General features: G+C 41.5%; 1 protein-coding gene across 1 annotated transcript in view; it reads right to left on the reverse strand.

Moving 5' to 3' along the window:
* DERA (deoxyribose-phosphate aldolase) overlaps window positions 1-17,464 on the reverse strand; it is a 55,288-nt gene extending 37,824 nt beyond the window's left edge. The window contains exons 1-5 of the mRNA XM_084306390.1: window positions 17,396-17,464; window positions 7,796-7,893; window positions 3,609-3,756; window positions 2,050-2,145; window positions 427-561 (exon numbers count right to left, since the gene is read on the reverse strand). Of these exons, the coding sequence (XP_084162516.1) occupies window positions 427-561; window positions 2,050-2,145; window positions 3,609-3,756; window positions 7,796-7,893; window positions 17,396-17,426 (508 nt within the window). The 5' untranslated portion in view covers window positions 17,427-17,464. The remainder of the gene's footprint in view (window positions 1-426; window positions 562-2,049; window positions 2,146-3,608; window positions 3,757-7,795; window positions 7,894-17,395) is intronic.
* Between the last annotated feature and the right edge of the window lie 1,399 nt (window positions 17,465-18,863).

Consider the following 18,863-nt stretch of genomic DNA (forward strand, 5'->3'; position numbering starts at 1 on the left):
TATTGAAATATGTATATTTAACAAGATATTTAGAGTCTCAGCCCTTTGGGGAGGGGGGGGGGTAACAAAACAGTTCAAAGACTACAGCATTCACTTTTTTTCCATTTCACTTGCTATTTTTTTTTTTAACTCCTACATGCAAAATCCTCAAAGGCATAGAAGAAATGGACCTGAATTTTCAAAACATGAAGTCATACTGAATGTCCAACCTGACAAAACTTGTAACAACATTATTTTCAAAAATTCTGACCATTTGTCATAACACTGGTTTTATATAGCTCAGTGCCCTGGATTACACAGCCACTCTTTGGGGAGGGACCAAGTTATTCAAGCACTGATGTGGAAACTGGGGGAAGAGACAAAGAAAGAGCTCACACACACATGCACGCGCATACAAGTTTAGGTTCCTTGCCTGAGGAGACTTACTTTCCCACTGGCCACTCAGCACCAGGCTCCTGCTAATGACGATGTCGATCTCTCTGGCACCATATTGCACAGCTAGCTTTATTTCAGCCAGTTTGGTTTCTAGAGGAGTTTGTCCAGATGGAAACCCAGCAGCCACTAGCAAGGAGGCAGGAGGAAGAAAGTTTGTTTCATAAATTCAACATAAAATTTGCACTAAAGAATGCAACAAAGAATTTGAAAGCTTTTCTTTTTTTTAAAATTAAATGTCTATCACAACTCAAAAATCTAAAGGCAGCTCATGTTACTGTCTCCATACACAATAAGCATTATCTTCCCCCAAGGAACTGATGTCCAGCAAGATATTACAACCACTTCTTGCAAAAAGGTCTCTTTCACATGCCTTAAATTTTTCCAAAATGTCCTACACAAGCAAAATATCTATGGCCTCCAGCAGAATTGAACAAACAAGGAGAGAACTCATACATGAAGCAACACATCTTTTTAAAATTCTCTCCAATTCTTTTAAGAAGCGTTTTAAGTTTAACTCCCAGTAATACATTTAACAGCTAAATCACAATATGGTAAAAACTTTTTAATGTGGCCTACTTAGGATTTCCTTTATGATGTTTAAGTACAAAATCTAAAGTCAATTTGGAAATGCAAGAAACAACGGCTGTCAGAGATTCTCTCTGACACAAATAGATATGGTATTTATTTTTCCCTACACAATGAAAAAACGAAAAGAAAGCACAGAAAACATGGATCTTAGCATAAAACACCTGATCTAACTTCAAAGTTAACCCCTGCTTTGAGCAGGAGGCTGGACTAGATGACACCCAGAGCTCCTTTCCTACATGCATAATTCTGTGATCCTATTTCTTGCTTATTGTAGATTCAGGACTTGTCTCTCATGTGGTGACTGGAGAAGAACTGGTGCTATTAGATTTATGAGTACAAGTCCTGAACCTGCAGGCTGCTCAGCAAGCAATAACCCTTGCCTCTTCACACAGCTTCACTGAATTCAGCTTGTAGTATTACACTTAAAAGCAAAAAAAAAAAAAAAAAAAGATGGGGGAAACAAAACAAATCACACAACCCAAAACTTGCATTAGAACTCCCAAAATGATTACTGTAGTTCTATTATTATTAGCAGTTACTTATTGTCTACTGATTCTTTGTTCAGCACACTATCTCAATTTCTTTTGTTCAGGCGAGGGGAACACTGTCAGGGAACAAGCTGCCCTGAGAAGCTGTGGATGCCCCATCCCTGGAAGTTCCAAGGTTGGATAGGGCTTTGAGCAACCTGGTCTAATGGAAGGTGTCCCTCCCCATGACAGGGGGGTTGGAACCAGATGATCTTTAAGGTTCCTTCCAACCCAAACCATTCTGTGATTCTATGATTCTGTATCTTAAGGGCCTTTCTGACAAACTTCCAGCAAAACAGACTTGGCATTCCTGATATGCTTGAAGTTGAAGCAAAACAAAAGATAACAACTACCAGAAGCAAATCCTTCTCTCCGTTCCTTTCCTTCCACCTAACTTCCACCTTACTCTCTGGAGAAAAAGCAAATAGAAACTTCCAGATTTTTCTACATATTTTATAGCATAGAAAGATTTAATTTTCAATTTTAAAATAAAACTTACCTGAAGCTACTGGTATGTTGCAACCAGCAGCCTTTAAGGAATTAACAGCATCAGCGACCCTTGCAGGATATACACAAACTGCTGCAACGGTAATACCTGCAAGAGATACAGTTCACTTCTTCATATGTGCATTTCCACCTTCTCTAGTGCAATCCATATAACAAGCACATGTGTATTGTTTGCACCTCCTACTTTTGTATTTGCATGAGGACCTTAAGCATCTACACTAGGGATATCTGTTTTATTGTTCATGCAGTTCAGGTGATTCTGCATATCGTTACCACATTCATGTTTCTTCACCTGACCTTGGGAATAAGTTTGCATTAGCAGGAGTTCAAGCTACAAGATTTTTATTGACAGGTTCACTGTTTAATGCCATACAGTAAAGACATTCTCAGTCAATAGGATACTGTGAGAGAAACTGTTGCCAAGCTCCATTCTTACCTGTTGACCCAGCAGCAACTGAGCAGTCTTTATGTTAACGCAGTTCTACTGCATTTTTAGTTAAAATGCTATTCTTTCAAAGTCTTAGATAATTGGTCTCATATTAAATATTTCAGCCATCTGAAGAGTCCATAAATCTAGAAAGACTATCTTTGATATTTCACATATATGGCTAGAAACCAGACATCTGATCTCCCATTTTGGTTTTATACCATATGACTCTAATTGGTGGACAAAGGCCCACATAAAACAACTGAAATATTTCAATAGTAGAAGCATGCCGTGCATGTCACCAAGTTCATTCTTTTTGCTAGATCATCATAAGGCCAACATAGCAGGACAAAAGTCAAACAGCATTTGCTGACACACCAGTGATTGTATCTGGAAAAATTCTGCTCAGATTTAAAGTGGTTTTCTATTGAGTCTTCATTTGCTCTGAATTTGTATTGGGTTCAATCTTGGGTGTAACATTCGAACTTCAGACAGAGCCTGCTTGAGTAATGTCAGTGAAAGCTTTACCACTAGTTTGTAAGGGCTGTCTTCTTTCCTTTCAACTCTGTTGACTTAGCTGGGAATTTTGTGTGTGTATACATGGTACACACACAGCCACATACATATCATGTATACATGATACACACACAACCACATACACTCACTAAAGGACTGATTCCTTAAAGCAGACTGGGCTGCAAAGATGTCTCCTATCATAATTACTCAAACAAGCAGGTAACAGATAATACTTTCTGAAGGAGAAATAACATGCTTACAAGAGTGGAATGCATCTTTTCCAACAGGCAGAGTAGCAGACTTGCAAACTTGGTAGTAACACAGAGCAACATCATCTAAGCGTGAAATCCAAAGTCACATGAACATCCTCCCTTCTCCAGTTTAGAAAGGACATCAGCAGATTAATGGAATATTCAATTAGTTACACCTTAATGCACTGTTATTAAAACACATACACTGAAGTTATACCACTTACAGCTTCAAAATCAAATTTGCTCATTATGTACCATAACTTAAAGTGTTTCCCTGACTCCATGCTTTACTGAAAATTGAAAAAAATATCAAGGAAATAGACAGTTTTTCTACAAACAGAACAAAAATGACCATACCTTTATCATGCATATCCATGGCTTTCAGCAGATCCTCTCTGATGGGATGCTTAGCTTTGAAACACATTCTGTGAACATTTGAAGGAGTATCGTCACCTGAGAGAGTGGTAAGGTCTATACATGTGACAGCTTTCAGCAGCCAAGCAGCCTGCAAAGAGAGCGAAGGAAGGAATACAGTATCTCAGTTTATGCTTCCAAAGCCAAACTGACTTAAAGGATCCAGGAATCCAAAACCTAGCTCTCACTCTAAGAATCACGAAACGTATGGCATGTAATATGGAGGATGTGCAAAGAATGGTTTATGACAGACAGGGATGGCAGAAATTTTCATGTCTTAAGCAATATCTAATAGTACAGAAAGGATTTGGAATCAGAAGTCAGCTTTTTTGGTGTAAAAGCTAACTACCTAACAGGACTCTAAGAATCATATAACATTTTTAACTGGACAAAAAAACATTTAGTTTCAAATCTAATTCTCTAAAACAAAGATAAAACCATCACCTATGTGAACAACCTTACTGTTTCAGTATGTTCCATGCTATGCAGTTCGCCTGTATCTTTAAAGCTGGTATGCATGGTAAATTATACATGTGCTTAAGAAGCAGCACAGGTTTGCAAACACAAATAACCAGATGAGTGTACATGTCAGCAATTTGTACACTTGCACATTTTTATGTCTGTTCTGCTGTGAGAGTGAAACATGGAAGCAATGGGAGGTAAGAACCCATGTTTCTTAAAACAGGATCTATACACCAGATATTTCCACTTTCTGTTATGTGAATCTGAGATAAAATATATATAAATTGTAATTATTTGGAAAAAAAAAAAAAAAAAAAAAACACAGCATAAGAGCTAAATTACAGGGCTAAGGCAGCGTTTAGTTGAAAATGCAACAGAATATTAAAAGACGTATTGATCAGAGCACTGAACAAAAGCAAAACCAAAAAATTTTCAAGCTTTGTTGTTGAACAAAAATTGAACTTGAAACATTGTTTTGAAGTATTTGTTAAAGGTCTTCCAGTAAATTCTCATTTACAGTAATAGCTTCACTAAAAGTAGACATCTTTTGGTTGGCACTTGTTCAACAAGGGGAGAGGTTGCAGTAGCAAAATCTATACAGCAATATCACAGGCAATGCCTCCCTGACCATTCTGCTGTATGACATGATTTGTCAATATCTGCAGCAAAACTTCTTGCTTCTGCATGGAGGTATTACTCCGCAAATCTTAAGAGGCAGGCCAGCCTACAGACCTGTGCCACTTTGCTAATGGGAGTCTCCTTTCTAAACTTGTAGTAAGTATTTGTAGTGGGTTTACGTGGCAAGGTTTTGGTAGCAGGGGGCTATAGGGGTGGTTTCTGTGAGAAAGATCTAGAAGCTGCCCCATGTTTGGGAAGGGCCCCATTGTTTTCCAGATCTGAGCCAATAAGCGATGTTGTTTGCGCCTCTGTGAGAGCATATTTAAGACAGGGAAAAAAACGCTGCGCCAGACAGCAGCCGGGAGAGTCAAGGGAGTGAGAAACAGCCTGCAGGTGCCAAGGTCAGTGTAGAGGGAGGGGGAGAGGTGCTCCAGGCGCCAGAGCAGAAGTCCCCTGCAGCCTGTGGTGAGGACCATGGTGAAGCAGGATGTCCCCCTGCAGCCCATGGAGTACCACGGTGGAGCAGGTGGCCCTGCACCGACGGAGGCTGCCGCCTGTGGAAGACCCCTGCCGGAGCAGATTCCGGGCCAGACCTGTAGACCGTGGAGAGGAGCCCACGCAGGAGCAGGTGACCTGGCAGGAGCTGCTGCCCGTAGGGGAGCCAGGTTGGAGCAGTTTGCTCCTCAGGGATGGACCCCATGGTACAGACCCATATCTGGAGCAGTTCTGGAAGAGCTGCTGCCTGTGGGAAGCCCACGCCGGATCAGTTCATCAAAGACTGCATCCCGTGGGTGGGACCCCATAGCACAGGGGACGAGAGTGACCAAGAAGGAGCGGCAGAGAAGAAGTGCTGTAGACTGACCATAACCCCCATTCCCCCGTTTCCCTGCGCCGCTCGGGGGGAGGAGGTGGAAGAGGGCGGATGGGGGGGAAGGTGCTTTTGGTTTGCTTTTTTCCTTTGTTTTCTCACTTCTCTTGCTTGTTAGTTGTAGGCAATAAATTTTACTATCTCCTTATGCCGAGTCTGTTTTGCCCGTTACAATAATTATTGCGTGATTTTCTCGTCCTTATCTCAATCCTTGAGCCCTTTTTTACATATTTTCTCCCCATTCCTCTTTGAGGAGGGGGAGTGAGAGAGCGGCTGTGGTGGAGCTCGGCTGCCCACTCGAGCAGAACCACGACAGTATTACACCAAAAGCTGCTTTAGGGTTAGTAGAATGAGTAATGAGCTGTTACTGGCCTCTGTTAGTCTAAGCTTGACTGCTTGTTTCTAAGTGATTTCTACTTTCCCCCTATAATACTTTAGAAATGTTTTTCACTTTAAATGGTTTAAAGTATCTCTTCCTTGGATGCTTTTATCCTTCATTCAAAGGATTTTTTGTCTCATCTATCATGACATAAATCATAAAGTCATTAAGACAGGTGTAGCACGGGAGTTCCATGAACTAGTATGAACTTCATTTTTTTAAAGGGATTTTTAAAACATGTATCTTAAAATGCAGTATCTGAAGATAGCCAAGGTTACAGAATACCTTCTGGATCTTCTCACTGACAGTATAATGTCCAAACTCAGAAACACTGAATTGCTAAGTTTAGTATCAAGTAGGAAACTCAGGAAATGCTGAGCTAATCTCCAATCTTTAGTAGCTTATGTCTATCTTTTTATTTACTCATAACGTTCAAAGCACAGACTTCCAGGTTCATCTAACAGGCAGGAAGTTACTCACTAGCAACTTATAGTAGGATCTTACGCAGTTCCCTCAAATTGTCACCGAACCATGGTCTACAAGATTTGTGCTCATCCTGAAGGTAGCTTCGGCCAACCCAGAATGGCTGCCTGACACACTAAGCTCAGAATGTCAACTATTTTGAGGATTTTCTTGAAAAAATAGGTATAATTAAGTGATTCTTGCTTTGTTCTAATGAGTGGCATTATCAATATTTCTCCTTGTTTGTTCTGCTTGCAGCACAGTTGTTTGGTGAACCTGGAATCAGCTTGTCCTTTGGACACTAGTTACAGCCCCACAGCTGAGAGCTCACTGGGAGCTCTGGGTCTACTCCGTGGCATTTCTCAGCCTCTGCCTTTGGCTGAACACTGCCAAAGTGCTTATGGCACTCCTGCATCCAACGCTGCCTGCCAGAGCTGTCACTAAGGCGGCAGAAGCCAGCACGTGGCCATGCCTTACTTGCTCTGCTTGGCAGCATTTGCTTACCTTGCTGAACTGACAGTTTTGCATTTTGATTCCCATCTACGAATTGAAGAAGCCAAAACGTGCACCAGGTCAGTATCTGTCATTTCTGCCAGCAGGGCAGCAGAGGCTGACGGTAACTGCCAAGCCCCTCTAAACGTGTGTTCAATGAATACAAGACAGCCTTGTACAAAAGTTAATTTGCACCACTGGCTTTACAAGTCGCTTACGTGCATGAATGTATTTTATAGTAAGATGGACAATAACTGATTGTCTACCGTATCTTAGCAGTTGAGAAGTCAGCCCCCATAATGTACGTGGCCTCTTTTCTTCTTTTTCTCCTTGCCTTCCACCACCACCACCACCCCCCTTCCAAGTCTCATAGCCAGTTAGGATTTTTGAGTTTTAGGCAAGCAGTATGTAAGCAAAGAAATCACACATGTTGGGCATGTTTAAGTAAACAACAATCATCCAGGTAGGTCAAACTTGACAGGGACCACGACCATATCTTACAGCTTTAAAATTAAAAAATAAGAAGGCTGTGTGCAAAGAAGTCTGTCTGGGAAACAGAATAAATGTGGTGGGATAGTAATATACAATTTAATCCACTCATGAATAAAGATGACTGAAATTCATTTGCGGTTTTGCCACTCATGAGTTATAAGGTTTTTAACTTGTTTGGATAAACGCGTCACCTTATTCCATCCCATCATCATCAAATACAAATTATTAAAATAAGACACGGACAAGCACATCTTTTAAGTTTACATGCATCTTGAGCAAAATTCAATATTGCAGCCTAGAGAGGGAGAGTGACTGCTTTAAAAATACAGGAACAGAATGCATAAAAAGAGCACTTACTTGCCAATTACCTTTCACAGTTCTCCATTTCTGAATTTGTTCTGCATGCCTCACAACTGCAGGTTGGTTCACATATACTTTTGAGATCCAGCCAAGTTCTGGGGTGGGAGGAAAAAGAAAAAAAAGTCTCTCATCTATTTCTGTGTTATTTAATGTACCGCGTGGGAATTTGGATGAAAGTTGTAGCTTTGTTTGTGTTCTCTGAAGAGCACGTTGTGCTTTCATATCCTTTAAAGGGCTTGCACACTTCTCACCGTCCAAAACATCATACTACTAACTTCAGTCAGGGGATCTGTGAACTGGATGTTTCACACAGCATGTTTTCTTTGCTGTTAAAACTTAATTAACTTAAAGCTGGTGAGAGATGCTATGTTTCCAGTCCTGAACTGTGAAGTTTATTACACACATAGTAGACAAGAACACACCAAACAGCCTTCTCCCATTGCTTGCTAATTTACTTCTTGATTCCAGAGTACGGTAACATTTATTCAATCCTTTGCTTCTCTGCCTGCAACCAGGATCCATTGGCATTGTGTGTGTGCGTACCTTTGATTATAGGATCTCTATCCCACACGGCACCAAAAACTCTGTACAGACCTCTGTGTAATAATGCATTTAGGTTGTTTTTGTCTAGAGCTACTTTCACTGAATTTGCTACTAGGAGCTGGCTAGCTACGAGTCTCCAAATGCAGAGAATTCCTGGGCAGCACATCTATCTGCCTGGAAGCTGCTGAGATGTATGCCTGCCTCAGAAGTGTTCACCTTGCCAAGCACCCCAGGGGACTTGTTTCCCCATCTTCCATCTGTGAATTTCTTCAGATGCCCGCTGCAGACAGTCTGGCTCACAATTTCAATGAGTTTCAGAATCCATAAACAATAACCAAGTCACAGAAAAGTGGATGCTCAACATTTACATAATAATGAAACTGTCCAAAACCAGAAGCACTAAAAAATGGTTACCTCTTAATGAAGGGTAACTGATAATGGAGAATTGATAGTTCAGGGCCTTGCATCTTGAAATTTCTGCTTAGTATGATAAACTAGAGGTGCAAATTTGAATGTTAATAAACACACTCAAATCCTCCTGCTCATAGAAGGATACAGGTAAAGGAAAATGGAACATCTTTAAAATCTCCCGTATTCCAAAACATAATTAATTCTTCTAAATATTATTCATATAACAAAACTATGAATATACTCTGAAGACAATATTAACGATCATCAACCACTAACCATCAATAAATCAACCCCATCAGTGGCAATCATCGATTACCATCACCAGTTAAGGACTGTATATGGACACCTGTTCAGATATTAAGAGATAATAATTCTGGGTAATTGATTAATTATTAATCAATCAATTAATTTATTAAGTACTTCTCATCTCTGGGAGTATTCTTTCTTGCTGTATTAAGCTTGCATTAAAAAAAAAAAAAAAAAAAAAAAAGCAGTTAGTCAAAATCATTAATTTCATACAGAAATCTTGTCCTGAGTTTTTTCTTCATAATTTTTAGTTTTAGTAACATATAAAAGCGCAGGACTAATACACCAGCCAAAATATGTGTAAATACAAGCTTGTTTTCCTAATGGGACTTACAGAAAACACTGGAGAAACCAATTTACAGTAGAGATGACTCAGTTGAAATGCAGGACAAAGGCATGAAAAAATTGGACTAAGCCTTGTTCTATAAGTCACCTTGCGACTGCTTTTCTATTACCACCTATAAGTAATAATATAAGCCGTACCTGCAGGCAGGGTCAAAATGTTGACCAGAGGAAGTAAACAAAAGAAGGAATTTTAGGATTTCTAGTATCAGTCATTGTATGGTGAAAAAGGAGGAGCTAGTGAAGTTACAAACCTCTGTAACAACAAACCCTCATTAACTCTCTCCGTTTGAAAAGCCACAGGCTAATTCATTGTCTCAAATGCAAGCAGCTCATCTGGCACATAGAATGCAGCCGAGAAGAGCTATAGCTACAATACTTACGGCTAGATTGTTCCTTCTTTTTGAATGTCAATAAATGTAAACCACAAACACGGACAGCTGAAATGTAAGCTACATCTTCTGCAGTTGCTTTAAGGTCAAGTCTCCTGGGTGATCAGCAGAGAACATAAAACTCTTCCCATGGGGCCACCATAGGCGATACTTGCCAAAGCCCATTGGAAAATATAAATGAATACACAGACAAATAAAGGAAACACAAACTCTGTGTAGTGATTCTCCTACTGTGTGCCAAGTGTTCAGGTGAAATCATTTAACCATATTCCAATTTGTCATGGTAACTTTTGAACTCTCCTGAGCATACATGATCTTTCAGCTCCTTTGGAAAATATGATAAAGTCAAAGAAGCCAGTTTACATGAGGAACTCAGCTTCTAACTCTCTAATAAGGATCCAGAAGCTTCAGTTAATCTACTCTAACCCATTCTTTCTACCTTACGGAAGACAGCCAAGAAATCAGACTTACTCTAAAAGCTACCTTATACACAAGAGTTTGGAAGAATACGAAGACAGCATCCACTTTGTTAAATATGGAAAATTTTCAACCTCTTGGCTACTGGAGCATAAACCTGATTTTAAGTGATAGAACAGCAGTTGCCTCCATGGGGAGGTTAACACTTTGTTACTTATTATTTGGAGAGGATTTAATCTAATATATCTTGTGCTGGACTACTAGAGACATACCGTTACTATATCTGGTCCTACCTGACCTTTGGGCATAGCTTCTCAGAAGGTCTGAGAAATCTGTGCAAGAAATGAAGTCCTGCACATTAGATTAGGTTAAAGGAAATAATCGAGGGTAATGCTTTTTGGGCAGTGGTGGGAGAAGTAATGTTTAAGAAATTCACAATCAATGTGAAAAAAGAGGTGGAAGAATAGTGGAAGTGAAATAAGCCACTAATTTGTTAACTCATATTCACCCATTGCTGCTTTTAAAGGAGTGGGTACCTGAAAGATGATATGCTTATTCTTATGGTCCATTAAAAAAACAAAACAAAACAAACAAACAAACAAAACCTCTGTTCAGAACCAAAAAGCCCCATATGTAAAATTTAGTTTTACCTGATCTCCTCAGAGTGGGAAATCACATGAGAAAGTCACCATATGCCAGCTCATCAGCAATATGCACACTCGGTTCTGTGCAGTACAATGAAAGACACTGGCTTAAACCCTTCAGTCTCACCATGCAATACATTTTACCTTCTGTTTTTAATATCTCGAGACCAGTCATGAAGGTAGCTGACACACGGTAACCCAATCTAATTTTTGTGTCTGAGATTTTCGTTTCCTTGAAAGACCACAGAATTTGGACGCCTGAGTCTTTTTTGAATGTGGGACATTAAACTGTGCACAGCTTAAAAAAAATAAAAAGCTTAAAAAAAGAATATCAGAACTCCATGCAAAACATTAGGCAACTTACAAAGAGAAATAAAAACGCTGTAATAAAAAGAATGCAAGGCAAAGAAGGACAAAGGTTCTAGTAATATGCAGCAGCAGATGGAGACTCCTGTCTGACACAGATCTTTTATTCAAGCCCACTTCTCCATTAATTAAAGCAGCGGGCAACTGAAAACAAGTATGTCTCAGTGTAATTGTCTCTAAATAGACTTTCAAAGTTTGCTGTGTGAGACCTCACTAGATTTTTAAATATAAGTGTCTCTATTCAGAAAAATCACTTACAACGCCAGCTTTTTTTTTCAATTAAAAAAAATCAGAATAAAACCATTATTTGAAATAGAACTGACCGCCTTTGGATTCTGCCCCTCCTCCACTCCCCCAAGCTTTATGATTTAGTATCTGGCTAAGAAAAACTATGTTTAATTAGGCTCATTAACCTTGCAGTGTGAACACGTCTTTTTTTTTTTTTTTTTTAAATAAGTCATCTGCTAGTCATCTGCACAGTCATGTGGCTTCAGGGATAAAAGTAATTAAAGCAGTTACACTATAGCTAATTAGCCAATATTCTGTAATCACTCTTCAAGTTTACTTTTTTCTCTGAAGACATTTGAAAAAATCATATTCAACATCTTAACAGGAAATTCATCTCCTCCCTTTGAAGAACATGACTCCAAAAATACCAAGCATTTCCTCAGAAAACAATAAATAAAACCACTTCATTAGTATAATTACATAAATATCTAAGATATCTAACACATTCCTCATGGAAAGAAAAAAAAAAAAAAAAAAAAAGACTAAGCTTTTCAGAAGCTTTGGAAAATGTGTAGCTGTTACCCTTCAGATGGCGAAACAGAAAGCTAAAGAATGCCTGAGGCTGTAGTTTCACAAGCATTTCAAAGCAGTGCTGTCCCCAAAAGAAGCTGCCCCCCCAACTGTTTATTTCCTTTTCTGTGCCAGAAACAGCATGTGTGCTCCTGCTCTTACCATGAACACATGATAAAATGGGTAAGGAAAGTGATGAAAGCTATTATTTCTGGAGAAGCTAATGTGAAACTGTGTCCTGAACCTTCAGTGGAGAAATGAGGTATTCAGTTGAACATGGGCTGAATCCAGCTGGCCATGCAAAGTCTAAGAAAAACACTGAAGAGAGAGAAAAAAATCCAGGATCAGGTCACATTATACAACAGATTTGTTACCAAATAAGCTGTTTAGGGCTTGGGGGGTTTTCAGCTTCTTTGACATAGAAGCTGAAATCACTTTCCCATAGTAACTCTTGCCAGAGACCGATGTTATTTTCAGACAGGTCCTTCTTATATGGGAGAAGTTCAGTCTGCAAGTCATCAGCATTCAGGTACACAAAGGAGGACACCAAGGCATGAGCTCTGAACTAGAAATAAGCTCTACTGGCTCGCGACATTGGTAAGATCATATCATCTTGGCTATGGATCAGATGAAATGGCTCACAGCATCCTCCAAAGCACTTTGAAAACTGCTGATGAGCCTTTTCTCAGAAGGTTGGCAGCTCCACGAGCTGCAGAACAGTGGGAGCTTGCTTTCCTGCAGATCTCAGTCTTCTGCTTCCACCCTGCCTATGAAGACCTCTCCTTACCCCAGTAGCCCAGCTGTCCTGTTCTGGTCCTTATGACTATGCAGTAAGACGGGACATTATTACTTGGATAAAGCCGAAAAAAAAAAAAAAAAAAAGTTGTAACGAGAAGCCACATAATTGCTGAGTTGTGCCTGCCTTTCACTCAGAGCAACTACTTTGGTCATTCTGCCCAGTGATTTAGATATTTCTGAGATATCTATCTTTCTTTCAAATTACAGCTGTCTAGCAGATTCAGTGTTAGAGAGGAAACAGTGAAGGAACAGAACCACTGTACAGGCTAAAACCAGCTATTAATATATTAGAACAGAATTATGCTGTCTTGAAAAGGGATGCAATGCTTCATTATCTAAATGCCACCTACCATCGGGCTAGCTCTCATATGTAAATGGCTCAGAAATACCAACTATAATTAAAAATATCAATTTAAACATAACAAATATATTTCTGGGCCCTTCATCTAGAGGGACTGAGCAACATGGATAGATTTTTTTTTTAATAGTCCAAGAACATACTTGGCAAAACAAGTGTAATAAACTATTCATTATTCAAATATATATGTGTGTGTGTGTGTATATACACACACAACAAAAAATAATCAAAGAATGATTTGGGCTGGGTGGTCTCTATCATCCAGTCTTTCATCCAACCTCCTGCTCACAGCAGGGCCAAATCTGAGCTCAGACCATGTTTCTCAGGACTTTATCCAATGGCGTTTTGAGAGCCCCCGAGGATGGAGACTGCACAGACTCTGGGCAACCTGCCCCACTGCCTGACTGTCCTGCATGAAGTTTTTCTTCATATCCAGTCTGAACTTCTCTGTCTGAGGACAAGTCTGTTGTCTTACTTCATCTCATCACGCAAGCCAAGAGCCTGTCTCTGCTTTCTTGATGCCCTCTCAACAGGGATGAGCAGGCTGTTGTTAGTACCCCTGAAGCCACCTCCTCACCAGCTTAACTCAACCCAGCTCCCTCAGCCTCTCCTCACAGGGCAGGTGCTCCAGGCCCAAGCTGTCTTGGCAGCCCTCTGCTGAACTTGTGCCAGCTTGTCAATTTAGTGACGTCTACAATCTTTATAAGCACCAAGTCTCTCACCTCCTCTAGGTTACTGAAAAAAGGTTAAACAAGATGGGCACCTGGCGAAACACCTGTATCACTCTACCTAGTACCAGCCTCAAAGGTTTTTACCCATTCAGGTATCTACCTACCCAAATGCCCCAACTTGGATACAATAATTTTGCAAGAGATAGCTTCAAAAGCCTTGATAAAGTTGAAATAAATTACATCCACTGCTCTCCCCTTGTCAACATAACCAGTCATTTTACTACAGAAGGCAATTAGGTTGGTCAAGCTTGACTCACCCCTTATAATAAAATAAATTGCAAAACTGTATTTTTTTCAACTGGCAATCAATTCCACTGTTGATCTGCCACATGACCTTGGGTCATTGTTCAGGCCATTCCCTGCTGAGCTACCCGAAGGAAGATTTGTACCTAGGCACAAGTTCAGGATGCACAAGATGCATTATCTGCTGAGCTTTAAACGTCCTAATTGTCATTTTCTGCCTCTACCCAAGGTTATGGGACATCTTTCTCCATGACTTCTGAAGCTGCTGCATCAAAATTACATCTGAAAGGAACAGAAAAAACATGTGGCAGATGCCTACATCCCTGCAGTTAAACCCAAGGAGTACACTACGTAGCTTACACTACAAAGCAAATGCTCATTTACGTTTCTCACTATTTTGTTCTGAAGTGGCATTAAAAAGTTGCATCTGATGCTTTTCTGAAAAGTGATAAAGTACAAAGCACCTGGTCCATTATACTCAAGTGCCCTTAAGAGCAGAACAGGAGAGGCAGATTCCTTTCAGCCCTCATAGTCATCACGACATACCTAAGTATAAAAGAATGCTTCCGCAGACAGTCCCTGTGGAATGACAAACTTGCAAAAGTTCTTATCCACCTTCTTTATATGATTGCCTCACTGAAAATATATCAGAAATGCCAGTACATTAGACTAGTGATCCTCTGACTAGTTCATTCAAATCTGTGCCTTTATCTGCTTCAGATGTACCTATTCTTTTTAACAAGTAAACTCCTACTTCTACTGAGGAACAGCGATACGAAGAAAGAAAGGATTAATTAAGGCTTTTTACAAAAATGTATTTATTTTACTGGAAAAAATTCACATGGGGAAGCATTATATGCAATGATTTAAGAACAGTTTAGTTTGCCATTCGTGAATAAATAAGATGCTCTCTAACAGTGGCATCCAAAACACACTTCATAAATAATGACATCAGGTATTGAACAAAGAAATAACAGAAGCACAGAAAATAATTCAAATGAAATAAAGTATTTTTTAAGTAAAAGATATTTTACCACTAGGTGTCCCTATTAGCAAACACCTATAATGTTACAGAAGGCTCTGCAAGATACGGAGCAAATCATTTGAATTACTGTTAGAGCTGCTGCTGCAAGCAGGCAAAACCTTCAAAAGCTAACATGTAAAGTCACAGAAGCAGCGTGTATAGCTAGCAACCATGAAAGATAAAGGCAAGGGCTTAACACACCGCTTTTGACTCCTGTTACCACTGAAGGTACTACACTTAAAATACAATACAGCAACTTACTTAAGATAATAGTACTAAAGTATTTCAGATGTGTATTTACTTGGAGACTAAATGGCAGGGAGATTTTCTCCCTTGAAGTGCCAGCATAAGTCAGCAAGCAGTTAGAAACACCCCCTGCAGGGCAACACCCTGCACCTCCAACCTGGGTTATTTTGACCACAGCTGATTTAAAGAAATCACTGGGAGGGGATGGCAACAAGTACCTGTGGATAAACTGGGGGCAGTGGCCTTCCCAGGTGAATAAATTGCAACTGGAATAGGCCGTGTAGAGCAGCCCTGAAGACATTCATCCCACCGTGTTCTCCCTTAATCTTGCACACAAGTTAACCCTATCTCTTGGGCAGTGGCATTACAGGAAGAGAAAATTACAAAAAATACATGGAAAGATTACAAAAATCAAAGATTATTTTAGTGGGTGCATAAACTAAAGACTATGCTTTGCTGGTTAGTTGTACACTGAGTACTTTTTCTTTTCTTTTCCCTATGGTTGTACAGCAAGATCCAGCCAAAAGATATCGAGGTCACCTGTCTCTACCAGTGATTTCATATTTGGCAGCATTGTCTTCCTTACGACTACTCCTCTCGCTTGGATGACAACTGTTTAATAAAACTGAACTGACTTCAGATTCAAGTTTATGGAGTTCCTGCACATGCAGGTAATTAACTGTAGGACTAAATTTACTGTAAGAAGTACAACACATGCCTAGTTTACAATAGCTGGAGCGCATGTGCAAAATTGCATGCTTTTTTTTTGTAACAGAGACAAAAGTTTTGCCACTGCATTATTAACACATTTGTGTCAGCAAAAAATATAATGTTCAGATGGTTATGCTTGAAAGAAACTTAAGCAGCCTAAGGATAAGGACATCAGAGAGCAACACGAGAGCTCACTTGTAGGAGCTGCACATCAGTCACTGCAGACAATGAAAACAGAGTTAGCTTCAACTTGTCCACAGGTTAATCATTCAAACTGCACACTAACTCTGTAAAAACGCCTGCCCTTGTGCTAGAGAGAGGAGTACAACCCCATGACCCTGTGCTGCACGGCCTCCTGCACTCTGCTTGCGCTGATTGAGATCTCCTCTTCCTCTGCTTCCACAACACCGCCCCTGTATCTCCTCCACTTAATTTACATCTCCTGCCACTGACCAAGTTATCACACCCTTCCAGGTGGCCGTAAAGGGGCCAGTCACCTCAACTCACTCCACCACTGCAGTTGGGTTTAGCTACGTGGAGAAGTCAGAGAGCCAGGGCCACTTCCCTTTCCCAAGAAGATGTATTCAGCAGCCAGCAGAATACAAGTTCCAACTGGGGAGTGGCAAGGAAACCTTTATTGGAGGATCTCTGTCTTATCTGGGGTACTGCCACCTTTCTGGACCGAAGATCACCTGCAAACATCAGGAAAAGCCTGGTCAGCCTCCAGAGAGCAAGTGACAAATATGGAAAGGCAAAGTCCCGGGATTCAAATCAAAAGTATTTTGAAACTCTTGGGGGAGAGAAAGAGAGAAGAGAACAACAGCAACAAAAGGTTTCGCTCAGTCAGAGCCTGGAAGGGGCACAGGAGGGGACCCAGCCCGACTGCATGCCATGTCCACACGTCCCACGGGCTCTGCTGTGCCCCGAGCCCCTCCAGGCAGGCAGGCAGGGCGCTGCGTGAGGGCAACCACCACCACCTTTTCGTACACTTGAAACAAGCGTGCTCGGAAAGCCTGACCGGCACCGGGCGCACAACCCGGCTGCTCCGCGCCCCTCCACCACGGGGCCCCGCTTCCCGCTGGGGGGGATCAGGGGGAGCCTCGAAGCCCCCGAGACGCGACGGGAGGCAGCCGGGACGGGAGGCAGCCCCACGGAGCCCGCAGCCTAGGGGGGGGGAGACTCCCGCTGGGGAGGCCCGAGGCCGGGCCGCCGCCGCCCCGCGTTGTCTCTCCCCGGCCCTGCCTTCCCCGCGGGCCCAGACCCTTACCCAGCTCGGTGCCCGGGTTTCTGGCCGCCATCCCCGCGCTACCGGCGGCTCTCCAGCCCGCCTGAGGCCTCCCCGGTCCCGCCCCGCACCGGCAGGAAGCGGCGGGGACAGCGGGCGGGCGGCTCCGGGCCGCGCCGTGCCCTGCCCCGGCGAGGCGGTGAGCCCGGGGAGCAGAGGGGGGAAGCCTGACTGCCCCCCATTTTTTAAGAGGCGCAGGCAGATGCCGCCACGCTGCCCCCGGTAGCCGGGCCACCGGCACGAAGCCCACCCGTGCCTAGGCAAGCCCCCAGCTGGGGCACCGAGACCACCGCCCCTTTGCGTTGTGTTACCCGCACAGCGGCCCCCACAAGGAGTCCGGCCAGCTCCGAGTTCAAAGTACAGTTCATGCTCCTCCAACACTTACAGAACATACTCTATATAAACTTACCAACTTCGTAAAGCTTTCTGTTAACACCTGGCAAAATGAAAATCTAGAAACAAAGCCCCTGACAACACCACGAGTTTTATGGTTTTCCCCTACAGTTGCAACAGTGCAAATGCAGGAAAAAGAAGTATAAAGCATTATCAGTATCAAGACTCTTGCAACTTTAGCCCTACTCATTCACTGCTAGAAAAGAAACCATCAACTACAACAGCATCTTGTAAAGCTGTGAAGGGTCACAGCTCTTAGATTTGAGAATGCTGTTCCAGAGTTCCCTCTGAAGTGCTGAGCAGCCTACTTGAAACAGCACAAAGACCACTCTCTGTAAGAAGTTTCACTACAGCAGGGATAGAGCTCCTTGTTTTAAATGCACTTTTCAACTGGTAAAGTAAGCTTCTGGGTTGAAGCACGAGATTTGGAATCATCATAAGCCTTAACAGAATTAAGAGATGACTAAATCAAACTATTAGCTGTAAAGCAGATGAGTACTCATTCAGATAAAATTTCAGTAAATATTTCAAAGTTATCTTTGGAGTTGTCACTGAACTAACACACCTTTGATTACACCATAATTTACTAAGAAACCAAGACTCATTTTATCATTCTTTATTATTCCCCATGTTACTGTTTCCACCTCCGCCACAGTAGACTTGGAGCTGGAAGGGACTTTTGGAGACCTACTGAATGGTAGGCCCCCGCATGAGCACGCAAAGCTTCATCAGGGCCAAATCCAGTCGGGTTTTCAGTGTCTTCAAGAAGGGAGCCTCTACATCCTTCCCAGCATTTGACTGCCCTCACTGTGAGAGTATTTTCTCTATATAGAATTACCACTGTACAATTTATATCCAAGTTTTCAAATGCTAAGCTTCAATTTTCTTTTAACATTTTTTTTTTTTTTTAGCTTTACTGGTAATCCTTTGGACACAAATCCTAAAGAAAGTAAGAACAAGAACCCACCTAAATGTACCTATGTAACATTTCTCCTTTTCACACAGAGCATGTTTTGTAAACCTTTTAGTATAACACCAAAGGAAGTGACAAGTGGAA

Source organism: Netta rufina, assembly GCF_964035555.1.
Source record: "Netta rufina genome assembly, chromosome: 1".
Lineage (NCBI taxonomy): Eukaryota > Metazoa > Chordata > Aves > Anseriformes > Anatidae > Netta > Netta rufina.